The 19,650-nt window shown below is 37.8% G+C and overlaps 1 protein-coding gene across 1 annotated transcript in view; it reads right to left on the bottom strand.

Annotated features, from left to right (window-relative positions):
- Positions 1-1,852: 1,852 nt before the first annotated feature.
- LOC113043949 (protein FAM13A-like) overlaps positions 1,853-19,650 on the bottom strand; it is a 42,002-nt gene continuing 24,204 nt past the window's right edge. The window contains exons 10-25 of the mRNA XM_026203502.1: positions 18,699-18,740; positions 18,372-18,539; positions 17,047-17,226; positions 14,867-14,906; positions 12,835-12,937; positions 9,809-9,874; positions 7,767-7,983; positions 7,539-7,680; positions 7,270-7,351; positions 6,826-7,031; positions 6,649-6,732; positions 6,451-6,546; positions 4,766-4,849; positions 4,156-4,352; positions 3,254-3,355; positions 1,853-3,112 (exon numbers count right to left, since the gene is read on the bottom strand). Coding sequence (XP_026059287.1) covers positions 3,001-3,112; positions 3,254-3,355; positions 4,156-4,352; positions 4,766-4,849; positions 6,451-6,546; positions 6,649-6,732; positions 6,826-7,031; positions 7,270-7,351; positions 7,539-7,680; positions 7,767-7,983; positions 9,809-9,874; positions 12,835-12,937; positions 14,867-14,906; positions 17,047-17,226; positions 18,372-18,539; positions 18,699-18,740 — 1,921 coding nt within the window. The 3' untranslated portion in view covers positions 1,853-3,000. The remainder of the gene's footprint in view (positions 3,113-3,253; positions 3,356-4,155; positions 4,353-4,765; positions 4,850-6,450; positions 6,547-6,648; positions 6,733-6,825; positions 7,032-7,269; positions 7,352-7,538; positions 7,681-7,766; positions 7,984-9,808; positions 9,875-12,834; positions 12,938-14,866; positions 14,907-17,046; positions 17,227-18,371; positions 18,540-18,698; positions 18,741-19,650) is intronic.

Genomic DNA, 19,650 nt, shown 5'->3' with positions numbered 1-19,650 from the left:
AGGTGTGTTTAATTAGTGTTGGTGCTAAACTCTGCAGGACAGTGACCCTCCAGGAATAGGATTGGACACTACTGCAATACATTAAAGGGTTTAACTTGACAAATAATATCTTTTTTTCCAAGCTTCACCAGTTCAGTCCATACTCCTATAGGATTTTATGCATTTTCGCACCTCCTGAATCCATTCCACTGGGTTTCCTTTTGTGTAGAGTAGCAAACCACTAGCATAAAAATGTCTCTTATTAAAGATTGGCATGCATGAGCATCTCATGTTCAGGTTGAATGGCGAAGCTGCTTTTAAAAAATATTTTAAATAACTATAGGTAAAAATCTGATATTTCTCTTAAAGGGATAGTTCACCCAAATTTTTTAATTTGATGTTTATCTGCTTACTCCCAGGGCATCCAAGATGTAGGTGACTTTGTTTCTTCAGTAGAATAAAAAAAAAAGATTTTAACTCAAACTGTTGCAGTCTGTCAGTCATATAATGGAAGTGAAGGGGAATCACGGCTTTGAGAGTCAAAAAAAACAACAAATTAAATAATGTGGCTCGTGATGATACATTGATGAGTAAAGACACAAAACGATCGGTCTGTGCTAGAAAAAAAACTACTAATATAGATTTTTTTTTAACCACTGATTCACTGCAATGTCCGAACTGTCCTAAACGCGTTCTCAACAGCGTCGTCGTCTTCTTGCTTTATGGTGGATAACAGACTTATAAGTGCATTACTGCCACCTATCTCTCAAATGGACCATTGACACTCTATCTACAATCTCAATTAAGAGTGGCAATTAAGAGTGGCAAAAAAGAGTGGTCCTATTGAGAGATAACTGGCAGTAATGCACTTATAAGTCTGTGATCCGCCATAAAGCCTTAAAGTGCATTAGGTAAAAAAAAGATATAAATACTGTTCAGTTTCTTGCACAGACTCATCGTTTTGTGTCTTTACACATCAATGTATCATCATGAGCCGCAGGTTTTAATTTGTTTTTTCGTTTTTTTTTTGACTCTCAAAGCCTTGACTCCCATTCATTACCATTATATAACTGACACTGCAACGGTTTGAGTTAAAAATCTCTCTGTGTTCTACTGAAGAAACAAAGTCACCTACTGTACATCTTGTATGCCCTGAGGGTAAGCAGATAAACAAAATTTTCATTTTTGGGTGAACTAACCCTTTAAAGTGACATCAGTTGAGATTTCATTGAGGAACAAATCCAGCAATAACTACTGGTTGATGTACGTGTATTAGTTATGGGATTGTAATTATGTTTTAATCCAACAAATGTGAATATTCTAACAGCTGTTTTCTTCTTCCAGTCAATCCATTGCCGCTTTCAATTCAATCCCTCCTGTTGTTTCACAGGAAGGTCATATGCTGTAAAGGGGATTTGCTTTCTACTTTTTTTGAGTGGAGCATTAATGTTGGGTTGTTATTGAAAATGGATCAGAATTATTTACCTTTGTGTTTTTTAAGATCAGTTGGATGATAGAGGACTGTTAGGACCACGGTGAGGTGTTTGCTGTGGCGTTTTGCATCTAGCTGCATGAGATGTATTTGTTTGTACTTGATGGAAGGTCATTTAAAGAAGTGTTTCCATCCAACTTATTCCTTTCTGTCAATGTATACAAACAAGGGCTTCTTAGTGGCTACTAATGCATTGTTATTTTAGTAAAGTATATTTACTTTTATAGCTTTCAAATGGAATATATTGGTTTTTTTTTTTTTTTTTTTTTTTTTTTTTTTTTTTTTTTTTTGAGAACAATAAAATTATTTCACTTCAAGAGTATTACAAACGTCATGGCATTTTCTGCACTGAATGACATTGAAATACCCAACACCAGTATATTCAGAAAAAAATAGTTTTTATTTTTTAATATCATATATACAAAATACAAATACAATCATGTACTAAAATGTACACACATTATTCATCTTTATCCATCAGCCTTGTCACGTTCTGTAAAAACAAAGGTCACACTACAATTTTCCAATCTGGAGAATAAGAGAAGGTGGTGATGTGCTCACTGTGTGTCTGCATTTACAAGATGCAAACGCTCCGTGACGCCCCACTGTTTTGCCTTCTATTGCTTTTTAACAATAGAGATGGTTTTGAGGGGATTCAATCCACCCTCATCACTGTTAAACAGTGAGTTTCATTTGACACTGGAGTAAAAAAAAAAAAAAAAACCTACAGCAATAACAATAAAAGCTGAATTCTAGTACCTTTGTTTGTGAGTTTCTACACCATTAGAAAATGGCAACAGATTTTTTTTCATAGTTGTTCATTTGCACATTTTTTTTTTTTTTGTAATGTAAACTCTAGCTTAGTAAATGGTCTTAATAGGGGGAGAAAGAGCTTTCATTGACAATGAACATGTACAAATAATACATTTTCTCAGAAGCATTAATGTTCAAAATAAAGAATTATGGTACCAGTAAATAACGAAAAATAATATACGGAGAGCCTTCCTTCCACAAATCGGTTATCTTCTTCAAATACGAAAAGTTCCTATAATGATAAACTCTCCTCATCTCTAAGTAGATCCACCGATGATTTAAGATGCATTATCTCAATGTTCTTCAAAGCTTATGTCTGATTGCGAAAACACAGTTGTTTCTATATGACAGCAATATTAAATACATATCGAAAAAAAGCTAAAGTCTATACAAACTGTTGTATAATACAACACAAAATATAACCGAAACAGGGAATTAAGATCGGAGATTCACAAGTAATCTGATTGTATTATGAAATCCACGGCCTCGTAGCAGAGGCAAAAAAAACAAGTCCAAAGCAGATAACAAATCCTTTTTCCTGTACAGTGGAACAAACAGCACTGTAGATCTGGTGAACCAGGTAAGTCTTGACATCCTTAAAAGCCAAATGTGCCTTTAGTCAATAACAAAGAGGAACATGTCTTTGTACACAGTTTATTGCTTTGGATAGCAGTTGCTGGTCCTTGTTTGGCTAGTAGAGTAAATCCCAGCTGAGCTTAGGAGTCTCTTTTACTGATGAGCACTTCCAATAGCCGTAGCTTGGCTTTAATGTGCTTGTATTCATTGTATTCTCCAGCCATGGGTGAGCGATCTTCCTTTTGCACGTTTCTATGGGAACAGCAGAAGTAGAGCATTCAGTTATAAGATTTTGTCTCTCTCTGTATAGACCGATTCAAGATTAAGGAAATTTACAATTCTAAGATCAAACCTGCACATGAAAATGCGTATTATTGAGGAAGTTTTCGTTACCTGCCGTTCTGTTTGAAGAACTGATCCTCAAAATCACGGAGGTTTTTGCGGATTCTTTTCTTTTCTTCACGGGCTTCCTGGAGTTGCTCTACGAGTTCTTGCCTGTTTGTTTTAGGAAGGAATAGAAAGTTTTAGGATTCTTTCATCATTCTTTCATAACACTGCAAATTCAAAAGGTTAGGAAAAGTTATGTTGCATCGTACATCCAAAGGTTGGAAACAATTTACACCTTTATTTTACCAGGGCTGCTTTTCCAAACAAGTCATCTTAAGCATAAACGGATTGTAGAATCCATTGGCACCAATGGTCTCTACAATCTACTTGGGTTTACAATGCTTTTTGGGAACAGCCAAGGGGTGCGTTTCCCAAAAACAACTATGGTCGCAAGTTCCGTTGTTACCAATAGAGTTCAATAGAACTCATGATCATAGTTAGCTAACGATGCTTTTGGGAAACACACCCCAGGTTAGTTTTTTTTTTTTAAAGAGACCTGGTCATTATGGTGTGTGTACACTAAAAGCGAATGTAATTATTTGCACGAGTAGATTACATACAAAGTCAATGCAAAGATATGAATTGGGCAACACAATTGCCACAAACACATAATATTTGTGTCAACTGCATCTTCCATGGGAAATTTGCGCGATGTGTTGTCGCGCAAGCCAATTAGCAAAGAGTATACTGAAGTGTCCGGTTGTATCAGGAAAAACCAATGCTTTTCTTCATGCGAGTGTTGTGAAAAATATCCCACAAGTAACGTAGAGCGATAATGCACTGCAAATATTTGCTTTTTTGGTGTTTTTCAAAAAGCTGGCATATTCCTATGCAACACTCTGTTCGAGCATTATCTTGTGTGTCAGTGCCCTAAGACATGGGATTTTGTCTCTAAGTCTTACACTTACATGGGCGCAGCATGCAAATTGGACAATCTCATGTCAGTGGTGTTCTTGGATGGTGAGAGTTCATCAACAGGTGAGATGAAACCATCTGTGTCCTCATCCAGCTGGTCGAGAAGTCCCAGCATGCTCAGTTCCGGCTTAACCGTGACCGTGAACTCTGTCGTGGTGTCGTTGTCATCGTCCGAGCCATCCTCCTCCTCCTGGAAAAGAACAGATGGTGCTGGTTAGCTCAACAGCAGCTAAACTTCAAGAGTTTATACTAGCATGACAGCAGTATCAAGCGTAACATTAATTTAGAAGGCAAGTCTCATTGGTATCAAGCTTCTGTCGTGATGAGTGTTAGTACAAATGAAAAGCATCAGTGCTCCAGCAGTGCAGTAAATTATATTCATTCCAACTGGAGCATTTAGTGCACTGAATTACTGATTCAAGTTTTTCTTTAATACAAAACCCAAGAGGGGTGTGATCAAAAGGCAATGGAATCAGCAGGAGTCGAATCTCATAGCACTCCCATGCAGTTACTTATTCATGATTAGGTTAATGAGGAAACTAGTGAGGGGAAGGAGGTGGGTCAGCCGAATCACTGGTTGGTTGAGCAGTAACAGCTCTTCACCTTGGTGTCGCTGAAGAATAGGGCCGGTACACCCTCGATAATGGGCTGCAGCAGGGGGCCTCTGCGCTTGCTGGAAGGCGAGCCCTGTGGTGGTGTTAATAGTTACATTACAACCCGGTAAACTACACATCAGCCCACTCAGGGCAGGACCTCTACTGAACTATAAGGTTTATGTTACATAAACCTTGAAATCTGAAGAAATTGTTTTAGGGCAGAGGTCTTGAACCCTGCTCCTGGAGACCCTGTTCTACAAGGTTTAGCTTCAGCTCTAATCAAACACACCAGAACAAGTTAATCAAGGTTTTCGGGATGACTTGATGACCAGGAAGGTGTGTTGGAGCAGGTTGGAACTACACTTAGTGGATAGCAGGACAGTGGATCTCCAGCACTATTGAAGACCTACGTTTTAGGGCAGTTTTTGCCAATCCTGGTCATGGAGACCCTCCAACACTGCAAGTTCACTTTTATCTGAAACACACATTTGAGGTCTTGGAGTATTTACTAATGAGGTGATTGGGTTGAGTCAGGTGTGCTTGATTAGAAAACATCTAACCCCAGTGTTTGGGGTTCTCCAGGACCAGGATTGAGTACCTCAGTTTTAGGGCATATGGGTCAGCTAAATTGAGAACCCAAACTGATGCTAATCAAAAATTCACCTGGAGCAGCATATTATTAACTAAACAATGGAGAGGCTACAGCTAAAATACAATTTATGAGTGCACACAGAAGTTCAACCAAATATAATCAGGCTTTCAAGTGTTATATAATGGTAATATCCATTTTGCGTTTAGTGGCCTTTATTACTATAACACGAGCTTTTGCATGTCTGCTAACATGGCTCGGATAAGTATTAGCTTTTTTTCCCAAAACTTCCTTTCCTACATGGGCAGCAACTCTGTCATGGATGTGACCAATTTAGTACACTCTACATAGGCAGCAAACTCGATAGGCTTCAATAGCCTATGTTAGCATGTTGCTAAGCTGACCACACTCAAATAAGAATATACATAGTATGCACAAGAATTAGGTAAAAGAACCAATTTTTTTTTTTTATTAATACTTTATAATACTGAATGAAATTTATCTCGCTTATTCGGTCATCTTGCCCTTCTAAAACTAACTGGTTTTACTATAGTAAAAGTGCAGTAAACATGTTTTTACTATTACTATTTTACAACAAAAACCAGCGTTTAACTATGATTAGTCTAGAAAAACTATGGTTAATTTGTGGTTCCCATGGTTAACTGTATAAACCACTGTTTTCTTTTATTTGTAGTAAAAACACGGTTAACTTTTTTGAGGGTGCTGGCTCAAATATGGCCAAAGAAATTTATCTTAGAAGGCAGAATAATAAAGTTGCCTATCTTTTGCATGTATCTCACTAGGTGAACCAGGGGTGTTCAGTTCTACTCCTTGAGGGCCAATGTCCTGCAGAGTTTGGCTCCAAACTATCCCAAAACACTTGCCTGGAAGTTTTCAAGTAATCCTGAAGACCTGGCCAGTCCAGGTGTGTTTGATTAAGACTGGAGCTAAACTCTGAAGGATAGTGGCTCTCCAGAAGCAGGACTGGACACATCTGCTGTATATAAACTCCTACTTGAAGAATTTCTCCAGGAAATGGGGAAACTGAAATGGAAGACAAGGATACAACGGAAAGGGAAAGCAAAAAAAAAATCTCAACTTACAATGACTGGAATAGCAGATGCTCTGCAGAGGATCTGTTTGATGAGTCTGTACCGATCATATAGAGGCTTCATGCCTTGCCTCTCATTCTTGGTGATCTACAAAGGATGACAGAAAGAGTGACATTGAAATCAACCTTGACTTAAGTTCTTAACCTTCAGAAGGTGAACAGAATCTTTTTAAACAAATTGCATACTCACTGGTCTCCCATGGATGCTCTCATAATATAATAGAGCTTTCTGAAGGGCCACTTTTTCTGCTCCTATCTGCTCACGGGTCATGTCCTAAAGAAGAACAAAGGATGGCATTTGAAAGATTCATGCATTTGTTTATAATAAAAATGGTCAAATGGAGAACAAAAATCTTTGAAACCGCACCTTAATGTCTTCAGGTCGACCAGCCTCCTTGCGTTTCTCCTGCAGTTTGTTCATGACTGCCTCAAGCGTGCTCTCCACAGGGGGTTTGGGGGCTTTGGTCTCAGTGGGTTTCTTCTCCAGCTGAGATCCAAAGCTCTTGGGAAGAGTGTTGCTGCGCTGGCGGGGAATGGGCGTCAAATCCTCTTCTGACTTTTGCAACTTGTGATCTGTGAAGCCAGAACATGGAGCCACTTGTTTATAAGAACTTTGCAAGCCATGAGCCAAGCAGATTAGATCAGGGGTTGTTTTCCTGGTAGGCCCAATCCACAAAGGTTAGTGAGAAATGACATCAGAGACATTTTGTTCAAACAAAATAATATGCAGGTTGGATTAGCATGGCTTATGTGATTCAAATCACTTTCATAATGGTAACCATCGCCCTTGCAAGAGGAATTTCATTCATACCTTTTAAATCTTTGCGCAACTTGGCCAGTTCATTCATCCAACGCAGAACCTCTGGATTGCCGGCTTTGTCGCCGTGTGAAGGCTGTAGAGAAAACACTAAACTCAGTATCTGTAGCAAATCCAGCTAAATACATTTTGCAATGGTGTATATATAGTATACAGAAAATGTAGTAGACTGCTTCATTGACTGTGCAGTCATTGTAGATTGTTTAGTCCTCGCAACAGACTTGAAAGTGGGTCATGCAATCAGATATATCTCAAAGGCTCACCCTGTATTTATGCTCTTCCTCAAACTTATCCTCAAACCTCCTGATCTTCTTCTTGAGTACGTGGATACGCTTTGAAAGCTGGGCTGAAGAGAGCTCCTCCCGGTCATCGTCACAGGAGCCTAATGATGAACTTCTCCGCCTACTGAATGGAGAACATCATTAATATCACCCTCTAAAAAACCATACTCTATTCAATCTTCCAGACCGGATGAGAGTTTGTGGTTTTACCTGACAAAGGAGTGGGCATTGGGTGGAGATGGAGGAACCTCAGTGTCATCCAGATACTGCTGGCCATCTCCATAAGCGTAGAATCGCGGTGAGACCATTGGGTCGCTGTCCTCCTCCAGGAGCTGGCGAATCAGCTTGCCACCGGCGTGAGGTGACAGATGAGCTTCTTCGCGATCCATACTCTCCCTTTGCCATGACGAGTAGGCCGGGACTGGTTCTGCCAACACACAAACATGCGTGTGTTAATATGGAGGAAAATACCAAAAGCAGTGTGTCTGGATTTTAGCAAGTCACCCAGTAAGTAGCAAGCCAAACAGGGAAAAATTGGCAACAAGACATCCACAAGATTTAGGGTGCTTTCACACTAGCACTTTTGGTGTGCAATTTTAGGTTCGACTGACGTCAGAGTTCAGTTCGTTTGGATGATGTGAACACTGTTTTTCCGAACTCAGGTGCACAACCACGACCCCCACCTGAGTCCATTTAAAAACGGTGGTCTGGTGTACGGTTCATGCTAACTCTGGTACGGTACGCTGCTGATGTGAACGCAATCGTACCAAATCACAACGTTAACCGCTATTAAAGACCTATTATTTAATAAAAATTAGTTTGTGTGAGTGTTCCACTCACTTTCCTGATGAGTGTGCCTGACGCGCTGCAAACAGAGAGAGATATATCTAATTTATGTTCGCCTTCAGTGTTCTTTAGATCATTTGTAGTACATTCATAGGACAGATGTAAGTGCCGTTATGTACCGAAGCTTTGTAAATAAAAGAAACAAAAACATAAATATATAAAAGTGTAGAGAGCAATGTTATGCATTTGCCGCCTTCTCCTGCGCCACCATTACTAAGCAACAGGATAAACAGCTGCTAGCTTGATAACACAAACGAACCGTGGTTCGGACGCAAATAAAATAATATGAATGCAGTCCAGCAGGGGCAGGGGGAGCAATCGAACTCGAGTTCGGACCAGGCAAGCAAACCAACTGTTAAGTCTTTGTTGACATATTAAATTTTAACTAAGCTGATACTCTATTGACCTTGATGCTATTTCTGGCATCCTTGAGGGCGCAAAAAAATTGCCATACAGCTGTTTTTATTTTTGATAAATAGTAGTTGACCAAATCCTTAGTTAAATGTCCAGTACATGTGTACTTTTCATTGTAGACTATTAAATGAAACTCTGACAAAGTGTTCTGAAGATTAAGTTTTGTCCACTACAGGTTATTACTCATTACTCATTTATTTATTATGCAGATGCTGTGACCGTAAAGAAAGGTCAGGACAATTTAATGATGTATCCAGAAGAATGTTGCGATAAACTCAGACTGCAAACTGACCTGTGGAACTGGCATGCATGAAGGATCAAACTCGATCTTATCTGTTGTTATAAAGTTGATATGTTTGCACAAGGCAATTTTAATTAGGAAAGACAATAAAACAATGTGTTTGTGCCTACTATAACAGCTTTTTTCATTGATGTACCAACTGAGCTCTAAAAGAACATTACGTTGCACGTCAGAAGTTTATGGAACTTGATGAGAAAATACAATAGATTTGTAATTTGTTTGAAGAGAAGAATGAATCTTTGCAGTCAAAGTTCTTGCATACTCACTCAAACACAACATGCTTTACAAAATGCTGTGCAACAATTTGGTAGAGCCTGAATTCCCACAGCTTCTTTGCACGTTTTGTACCGTGTCATGTGCTTGTTACAGTCATGCTTGAGAAGCTAATGGGTCAGGTGGACCTCTCCCTAATGGAGCATTTGGAGCCATTTTGTTGAGCCGGCACAATACATCCAAGCATGTGGTACAAGATGGCCTTTCACTAAAAGACTCATTAAAAGTCTCAGTAGGCCATTGCAGAGATAAATAAAGGCACATATTACTATGCCTCTCCTCAGGTTGTTAGATGCTAGGTGGGTACATGCCAGTTTGGGGTGTTTTATGGGATTTCCATGCAGCATTTAAAGGTCACTGGTGAGAGATGGGGCTCATGGATAACAAGTTGTTAACAAAAGCAAATATCAGCCCTTACCCTCATAGTGACTTGATTTTAAAAGGATTTTAAAGTCAAGGAAAGGGGCACTAAAGAAGTGAGAATCTGAAAGACAGAAGGAAAGAGAGGCAATTGAGATAACAGGCAAAGGAAAAGGTTTTACTCAAGAGAATGAGACATGAGTGAGATATAAGATTGTGGAAATCACAGCTGACAAACATTTGGGCAAACCGCTGCCTCTTGGCACCGGTCGCAGTGGGACAAAGGTCTGGCAGCTCAACATTACATACAGTCCTGAACGCTCATTTGACCACTCCCATGAACTGGAGCAACAGTTTGCTTTTAGTGCAACTGTATTTTACAGTCGCATGAGCTCCTTTTAACCAACCAAATGCTTCCAAAAACATTTTAGCTTGTATAATTATTTATACTTTTCATCTGTGTTTTTGTTCCGCTTAGCATTATAAACTTAACTGCCACAATTTGTAGTATGTAACATGCACACAGCCTTTTCTTTAAAGCTTTCATCTGGATAAATCTTTCTACCACACATAAAGCTGATATATTTCATCATGATATCTGTGATTAAGCATGATTAAGCAGCATAATCAATATATTGCTAGGATTTGTCGAATATAGTTATGTTACGTGCAAACTTTTCAAATTACTGATTATCCTCAAAATGCTCTTCTAAAATTATCTTTTGTTTTTCTGAGCTTAACTAACTAAATTTCTGTGATTTGTGAGATATAACTAGGTAAAAATGCACTACGGCATTTTGACTACCCCCTAAATAAGTCAATTTATTTTCCCGAAAGTGCTTTTCACAATAAATATTGCACCAAAGCTATCTTTTTCATCGTTTTCATTCATAATTAAATTGTTCCACTAAGCACAACAAACATCATTGCTAGGATTTGTGCAAAACTATTCAAATTACAGATTTGTGTAGCACTTTTCAAAATAAATATTGTTTCTTTTTTTATCATGTTCATCTGAAGTCATTCTATTTATCATAACAAACTAAATCGCTGGGATATGCAGCATAAAAACTGGAAAAATGCACCTCAAAATGAAGCAGCTTATTTATTTGTACTCACATTTTTCATCATTTTATCTATAACATAGCATACCAAACATTATTGCAAAAATCTGTGCATATCTATGCAAAAATCACAATGAATGGCCTTAAAATTATATATATATATAAGAAAAAAAATCTGTATTCTGTTTTATTCACTAGTATAGCACTGTACACAATACATATTCCAAACAAAAATGCAATGTGGAAAAAAAACCTTAGAAACTCGCCAAAACCATTTATAAACACAGAGCCTAGAGGAAATATCTCACGTCGCTCACGTCGCACTCCCAGGAATGTCTCTGTGAGGACCTTGCAAAGCCACAGGGCGACGTTTCGACCATCTCAGTGTAAATGTCAAGCAAGATATGTCTATTATCTACGCAGCTGTGTAAAGCTCTGTGTAAAGAGGGTGCCATAGAGCAAGTCCATGCTACAGTATAGCGACTCTGCCAAGGCTGTGACCACAATATTAAGCACTACATTAAAGTAAAGGGTGACTGTGAATCAACATGGCAACCCTCTCAGCAGGGCTGCTCCACACGCTATATGCCATGCGTTGGGCGTATCCGCACTAGACCTTCTTAAACAGGTAGACTGTACACTACAAATATTCCAAGGTCATGGTGAAAAGGGGTGTGTTTGCGCATGTTTGTTCAAGTCTACAACTGGCACATGCTGCACGAACTAAAGAGGAAACAGGAAGGGAGACTATTGTACATAGCAAGACCAGTTTTAAAGGCTGAGACGTGACAGGCAGATAGCAACAGCTCCCAGACGCTTGGATTTAAACTTCCTCCTGTTTCACTTCTCATTCTGAGGCCCTTCCCTTGTAAAGCTAAACGTCTGCTTGTTTCTAGTCCCAACACGGAAGATGACAAATGCTGTGAATCCTAAACTTGACTGAAATACAACTGCTGTGAAAATTCATCAAATCAATGATAAGATCCATTTTATTCAGATGCATCTGGATAAACATGGTGTTATACACCAATCTTAATATTAATATTAATGTTAAAAAAGCAAAGCAAAATGAGCAAGAAAAAAGAGTGCTGTAATCTAATTGTATTAATCTATACACTAAAATTAATTTAAATTCTATATATAAATTAATGTTTTCTCTGTGTGTGCCACAATCTATATTCATTTATCATTAAAGTAAAATGTAAAATTGAAATGTAAAATAAAAAAAAACTATACACATACACATATTTTTGCAATCTAAAAATTAAATCATTATAAAAACTTTGTCTCTCTCTCTCTCTCTCTCTCTATATATATATATATATATATACACACACACACACACACACACACAAACACCCTCAGGCATTTAAATTAAATAAATATTTTAAAAAAATGTATTCATTATTACTATAATATATATTTATTAATCTATACACATATATATATTTTTTTCTCATAATATATTCTATATTTATAAAATAAGTTATGCATTAAAATCTAATTACTCTTTTTATCTTAAAGAATATGATGAATAAACAAAAAAAGCACAAATATGCGATCAGTAGCCTGTCTAGTGTTTACAAACACAGGATTATGGCTAAAGGGGAAGTGTGGGGAGGGGGAAAAACATACAACTGCAAGAACCACAGATGAATCCAGTGCTAACTCAATAAATCCCAGAGGCATCCGAGTCCAAATTCTCAAGGGACATCGCAGGGCTTTGAAGCACCACCAAGCTGTAGCTCCAACCTCAATATTCACGACAAACATGCAGAGAAAAAAAAAATGCATCGCTAGCATGGCAAAATAAGCCTCTCTAGACTAAACATAACAGTGTATGCAGAACACGAGGAGGAAAAAAGCTTGCAGACTGCTTCTAATCCTCTTCCTCTGTTAAATGACTTAATAAGATCCACTGCATGAGGACACAATGTGGGCAAGGCAGACTTGCAGCTGCCGCCCATATACAGAGAGAGACAGAGACCATAAAAAAAATAAAAAAAACAACAACACTGACCTGCCCAGTTACTGTCGTCTGTCAGAGTAGACAGGTCCAGTCGGGGGACGTCGTCACACGGCTCTGCGGCACTAAGAACCTCCTGGATCTTCATGGCAGGCGTCTAGCAGAGAAAAGAATGAAGCATAAACACCAACTACACCAGAGTGGGGGCAGTGCGCTTCTTAAGTTGAGCAATACCCTTGCCTGCGCCAGCCCCCATCTACTTACAGGCTGGGAGGAGGCAGGGGGCGGCGCTGCGGGACAACCCCTGCCTGCTGATTGGCTGCCTGCCCTGCTCAAACCCCGCCCACCTTCATTTCAGGGTAGGTGTGGCTAATTGTATGTTCTTTTCTCTCTCTCTTAACCCCTCCCTTTCTCTGTGTGTCCCAGAGAGAGAGAGGGAACATTCAGAGCACGCAAAGCACGCAGACAGATTGCAGGCAGAAATGCCTTCCCCGCTTCCTCACTTTAGCATTTCCGAAACTCTTCCCTCTCTTTTAATATTGAACAATCACGCAGGAGGGGCAGTATGGGTGCAGACAGATGCAATCCAGATAAATGTGCAACAAACACACACTTCCGGCTCTGGGGGCGTGGGACGAGGTCTATTTTTGGAGCAAAGGGGGGCCTTTTCCTCACTACATGGTCCGCATTACTGGCTGCATGACTGAAAGTCCTGTTTACTGATATATTACGGCAGATGGGGCTTACTCATGCTATTGCAACTGGATTTGAAACACACGTGTGCCATTGCAGACATGCTATTTAGGGCGTTGTGATTTTCAGAACGTGCTCATCTTGGTCTATAATTGCAACACTGCTGATATTGTGTCAATCCGAACCTTGGGAACAGGACTTTGTGCTGTTTACAGTGGTGCACATGGCTGTGCAAAATGCCCTTGAAAACCTGACAAGAGATGTGATTTTATTACTACAAGAACAGATAAGAAACGGCATAAACACACACTCATCAAAATTAAACATCAGTTAACTCGCAGTCCAACTGCTTAAAACAAGATTGTGTTTACAACAGGAACGTAAACTTAATGTATATACAACGTCTGCATGCTTTTGCTGAAACTATGACGTAAACAACATTAAATGATGGAAGTCAGTTGACTTAGATCAACAGGCTTTTAGTAGATTTGCAGCTTTCACATGATGTTTGGCCCAGAAAAACATTGCCTAAAATCTCTCCAATCAAGGGCAATCAACAGTAAACAATTCATCAGATAATCTTCTTGTCATCACCTGTTCACGTCGTGATTAAAGAGGTGACAACTAATGAGATTATATTGCTGATTACTGATGAGATTTGAGTTATTATGGATATAAACATTTCAATCTAGGAATCTCATCATATCCAGACATGCCAAAACAGCAGTAATCTGGTCTAGAAACTTAAACTGAGGGCTATGAAAAGCCGAGAAGCAACGTTTTTGTTGAAAGTTAGTTGGAGGAGAAATAATACATTTAAAAGATGTGCATGAAAAAAAAGAAGACTCTAATCAGCTGCCACTATCAAATACGTGAGGAGCTCTTATACCTCAATGCACTGCATACGTGTCACATCTGGGTACATCATGTTCTGAAGGAGTGAGATCTCACGCATGACTCGCAGTGACACACTGATTCAACATGTGTGTGACATCACAATGAACGCGGATCAAGCTGGGCTTAACAAAACCAATATTCCTAAGTCTGTATGTTTTTAGGAGAACATTACAAACGTCTTTGGATATTGAAGAGAAAGGAAACTGAATTGTGTGATCTCTAGCTTATTTCGACGGTATCATATCTGTCTATTTGGTGTCCTTTCCTGCAGGTGTCCTCTCATTTGAAATAAATCACTCCAGACTCAACTACGTATGTTGTTAATCTACATTTTTTACATTTTATAAAAAATAAACAAGGCTTTGATTACAAGAACTTGTCACAGTAAATCTGTCACTGAAATGTTAGAACAGAACACAACATATACAAAGCAGGAAAGAAAATAAGATGAGGGCGATAAATGTGATACAGGAAAAAGAAACTGAACTAAACTTACCTGAACAGAATGCAAGCTATTGCCCTTTTGATGGTTCCTCCTGAAAACAAGAGAATCCTTTAGTGATGTTATAAAAGAATCACAAAACTATTCATGCTAACAATGCACAGCAGTTTTTAAACACAGTTTCAAATGCTGATGTCCTTCAGAATACAATGTGCAGAGCTGTAGGTGCTACACACAACCAGAAACAGCACAAGAGTTGACCCTCACAGATCTACTGTACTCTTACATTCATTCTTCTGGTGTTTAGGAATAAGAGTATCTGTTCTGCTTCCTCCAGAATCGCAGATAATTAATTTAAAAGGCCTAAATACCTGTATTCAGCTGATGCCGTGCAATTTCTATCAGGTCCTTGGCATTCCATGGGCTAGATTTAAAAGAAAAACAACACGTGTATCTTCTTAATATGCTAATAGAAGGATAAAGAAATAAACTTTTTTCAGAACAGCAAGGTAAAAATAGTGTGTGAAGGTCCTATCCTATTACCTAGGTTGCAAGTTTACAGCAATCAGAGTGATATACAATGTAACCAGCCAGTAGTCTATGCAATGGTCTATAGGCAATAAAGTGAATTTTAAGTAAATATAATGTTCGCTTAAATTCAACAATATACAGCAGGGCCCAATGTTTTAATTCTAAAATCTAGGAGAAAAATGAGTTTTAATGACATGTAGATTTAAAAACAAAAAATGTACACTTCAGAATTTCTAAGCATTTAAAATGTAACATGTTTGCTTTAATTTTAAGTTAACTCTAAGTTACATATAAAAAAATAATAATAATAATAATTTTTGTTTACATTACAAACTATATATCTCATTATATTGGTCATCTGCCATTAAAAACCCATATTGGTCGACCACAAGTTGCCCAAGAGATGTTTTAGTAAAACCGAGACGTTACCAAAACATCTGTAATGGTGTCTAATGCACGTCACTGTGGTGTGCCAACAAACGCTTTAAACACTGTGGTCTGACCTGCTGAAGTGAATCCAGAATCCAAACACGCACCGAACAGCATAAACATGAGTCAGCGAGAGCTCCTCGTCAAGACACTCTTCCGATAAAAGCAAGCCCTGCAATTTACCTCTGATTTTCCACAGAGATGCAGTATGTGCTGTCTCCCATAAACAAGGATTTAGATTAAGATTAAGATAATTAGCTGTTCCTGTCACTGCTTACTACCATGTATTCATTCATGGGGTGTTTGTTGTTCTTGATGATATTCTGTTGCCATTGACATCGAGAGTATAAAAGGAATAGTTCACCCAAAAAATAATAATTCAAGAAAATGATTCCAAACCTGTATGACTTTTGTGAGGCACACAAGAAAGTATTTTGAAGAACTGTTTTTGTCCAAATAATGAAAGTCAGTGGGGGTCAAAACAACACTGGACCAATTGACTTGCATTGTTCGGTCCCAAAAACAAATAAATAAATAGCATTGTAATTGTAATAACATTGTAAATTAACATGAACTTTCACAAATGCTGTAAAAAGTTGATGCTTGTAAATTCATGATACTGTACCGAACACATTGAATAATAATACAAATGTATCTTATAAAGTGTTACCCAAAACATACTTTTTTTTAGAATCATAGCCAATACATTTCTAAATCGTTTTATCGTTAGTTAATGCATTGTGAACTAGAATTCATTAATATTGGTTAATTCCATAAACAAATACATTTTTTATAAATGATGCATGTTTAAAAGTACATTAACAAACATGATAACATGGCAAATTAACCTGAACCTACATTAACAAATGAAAAGATCATGATACTGTACTGAATGTATTGACTAATGATAACAATTTACCTTATTATACACAGTGTTACCTAATGAATATTTATATATTATATAAATTTATATATATATATTTATAATATTTATTTTTAGGGTCAGAAGTTAATAAGTGTATGAATTAGGTACTGTGACCTAGAATTGATCAGAAACGCTTTTATTTTACGGTGTCCTTGTTACACGTTACATATTGAATTTCTTTGGTCCACCATACAAAAATTGTATGCATATTACTTCATTTCTGTAGCATAAACATTTCCGGACAAGTTGAAGCTGGCTTTGTTGAAATCTCTTAGTAATCTAATACCACTTAGTATGAGCAATAGTAATAGTGATGCTTGTAGGAAGAAAAAGAGAAGGCCATCAGATAAGTCTAAAAAGCAGACTTACGGTGGGGGCGTCTTGCTTCTCTGAGTGCTCAGTTAGTGTGGGACTGTGTTTGGGCGTCCTGTTTCTCTGAGCCTCGTGTGGCAACAGCAGCAGATGCCTGTCACCCTCCTCTGTGACCCTCACACCCAGAGACGGGACGTTCTCTTTATCACCCTCGACCCTGAGAAAGACACAGGTTGCTTTCAGTCACCACAGAATGAACACGTGACGTTCTGTGCTTGCCCTTTACTCAAGGGGTCAACTCTTAAGAGCGGAGTAGAACTGAAGCTGTCGAGGTGATACCTCATCTGTTTATTTACATCTGTCTCTGGAGTTGGATCAGTGTGTGTCACACAGCACAACTGCTGAGCCACTAATCTAATGTTTTCCGTGTCTCTGTGGATAGTTTGCTCAGAGTTCCTGTCAACAGGATTAGTTAGATCGCTCACAGATCCAGCCAGCAAGCCATGACCCAAGCTGAAATGGATCATTACTAATCCACGTTTTATCAAATCACTGTAATAATATAGGATTAACTAAATAGTTTTGCTAGGTTACAATTAGTGATATGTCAATATACAATAGTTTAGCCAGACTGGCTGGTCTGCAGACATTCACCAATTTTAAGATTTTCTGCAATTATCTGATATCTATAACCCCCAGTGCAAGCTGCAGAAAGTTGGACATCTTTGTTGGTTGAGAACACACCAAAATGTGCACAAAAAGAAATGTTTTAGTATTAAAATATTTTCAATAAACATACAGGGTAAATGTAACTTATTAATTATATTATCAATGTTCAAAACAGCTGCGCTGCTAAATATTTTTTGTACAAACTATGTTATATTTAAGGATTCTCTGATAAATAGAAGAAGAAAAGAACAGCATTTAAATCTTCCAACATCATAGATGTCTTTACTGTAACTTTTGATCAATTTAATTCATCCTTGCTTAAAAAAAGCATTTAAAAAGTTTTGAATACGAGTGTAAATATAGTTATTCTAGTCAATTCAGTGTGTTTCTCTGCCGTTCATGTTTATTCAGATCACACTCAATGACTTCAAAAGAATTGCTAATTATTGCATGAGTCGCTGTGGAGATCGGCATCACAGATGTCAACGTAAGTGGATGAAACTGTTTCTGATGATTGGAAAAACATCTTGAGCAACCAGGAAACGTGAAACACTGAGTACAAGTTCACTGGACATTCTGTAATGAGCTGGTTAACTGGTTGCACAGGCAAGCTATCATGCCATTTGGCTACAGTTGCACCAGAGTAAAGATAGCCAGAGTATAGCTTTATTTCAGGAGAAACCTGCTCCTTACCTGAAGTTCTCCTCTTGTTCTCGTAGATGTCTCCTCCTCTCTCGGGCCGTCGTCACAGGAGATGAAGAGTGGGCAGTCGACCCCAAGCCCTCTGAACTCTGACCTGCGTGCATGTGCGAGTTGAAGAGGTGTTGCTCGACCGCTGAGCGAATGGTCTTCTCCAGAAAACTGGAGAGAGAGAGATAAAGACATGTCAACGGTCAAACGATGATTGCTTTAATTACATGAACAATGGAAGTCTTCTGGCTATACAGAAGATTGGAAGAAGACTAATCATTTATTTAAATAATTTAATTGCCCTATATATGGCTCTGTATAATTTCTTACTTCGTTAATTCAGGTCTGCAGTGTCCGGGAAAGATCTGTGAACTTAAGAATGAGAAAAACATAAAGAAGAGAGATTATACTGAATTGTTAAGGTTAAGATCAGTTGCATCCAATTGTATCCAATGAGAAACGCATAACCAGAGTTTTTAGTATAATTTTATATATATATATGGTCACACTTAAGTTTAGGGACCAATTCTCACTATTAACTAACTATTAACTACAAATTTTGCCTCAATAAATTCCTAATTTGCTGCTAATAGTAAGGTAAGTTTTAAGTTTAGGGACAGTATGGGGTGGATTAAGGGATCTAAAATATGGTCAAACAGAATAAGGCATTATGTGGTTTGCAAGCACTAATAAACAGCAAATACGCTAGTAATATGCATGTTAATAAGCAATTAATATTGAGAATTGGCCCTTTACCTTTACCATATATTTTCATCCATTATGGTTCAATCTTCTAGTCAACTCAATGTGTTTTAATTTGTTGTGAAAGGAAAATGAAATCAAAAGACTTGCTAACTGTTCTAGGATTGCATTAGTATCACAAATAACACAGCAAATAACATGCCCTGGGTCCAAATTTAGCATAAATATAACACAGAAAATGTCTGAATCCTGTTCCTTCTAGTCTACAATTTTGGACCCCTAAAGTGAGTATTGCATTTGAGTCTGTGTCTCTAGTGAGCTACTCCAATATCTTTTTGTGCTAATGGAAATAATTAATATTATATATATATATATATATATATATATATATATATATAATTTTTATTTTTTTTATGTAAAATATCATGTTGTGCTCTGTAATCATGATAACTGAAGCCAAAAAAATCTTTGTTTAAGTGACCTTTACAACCATCAAAATCAGAGAAAAAAAATACAATTTACCATAAAAATAAAAATAAAAAGTTAAATACTCATAGATTGGAAAGATAGTTCCAGAAAA

Source organism: Carassius auratus, chromosome 26 (genome assembly GCF_003368295.1).
Source record: "Carassius auratus strain Wakin chromosome 26, ASM336829v1, whole genome shotgun sequence".
NCBI lineage: Eukaryota > Metazoa > Chordata > Actinopteri > Cypriniformes > Cyprinidae > Carassius > Carassius auratus.
The sequence above is the reverse complement of the archived record's forward strand: the minus strand, read 5'-3'. Positions and strand labels throughout refer to the sequence as shown.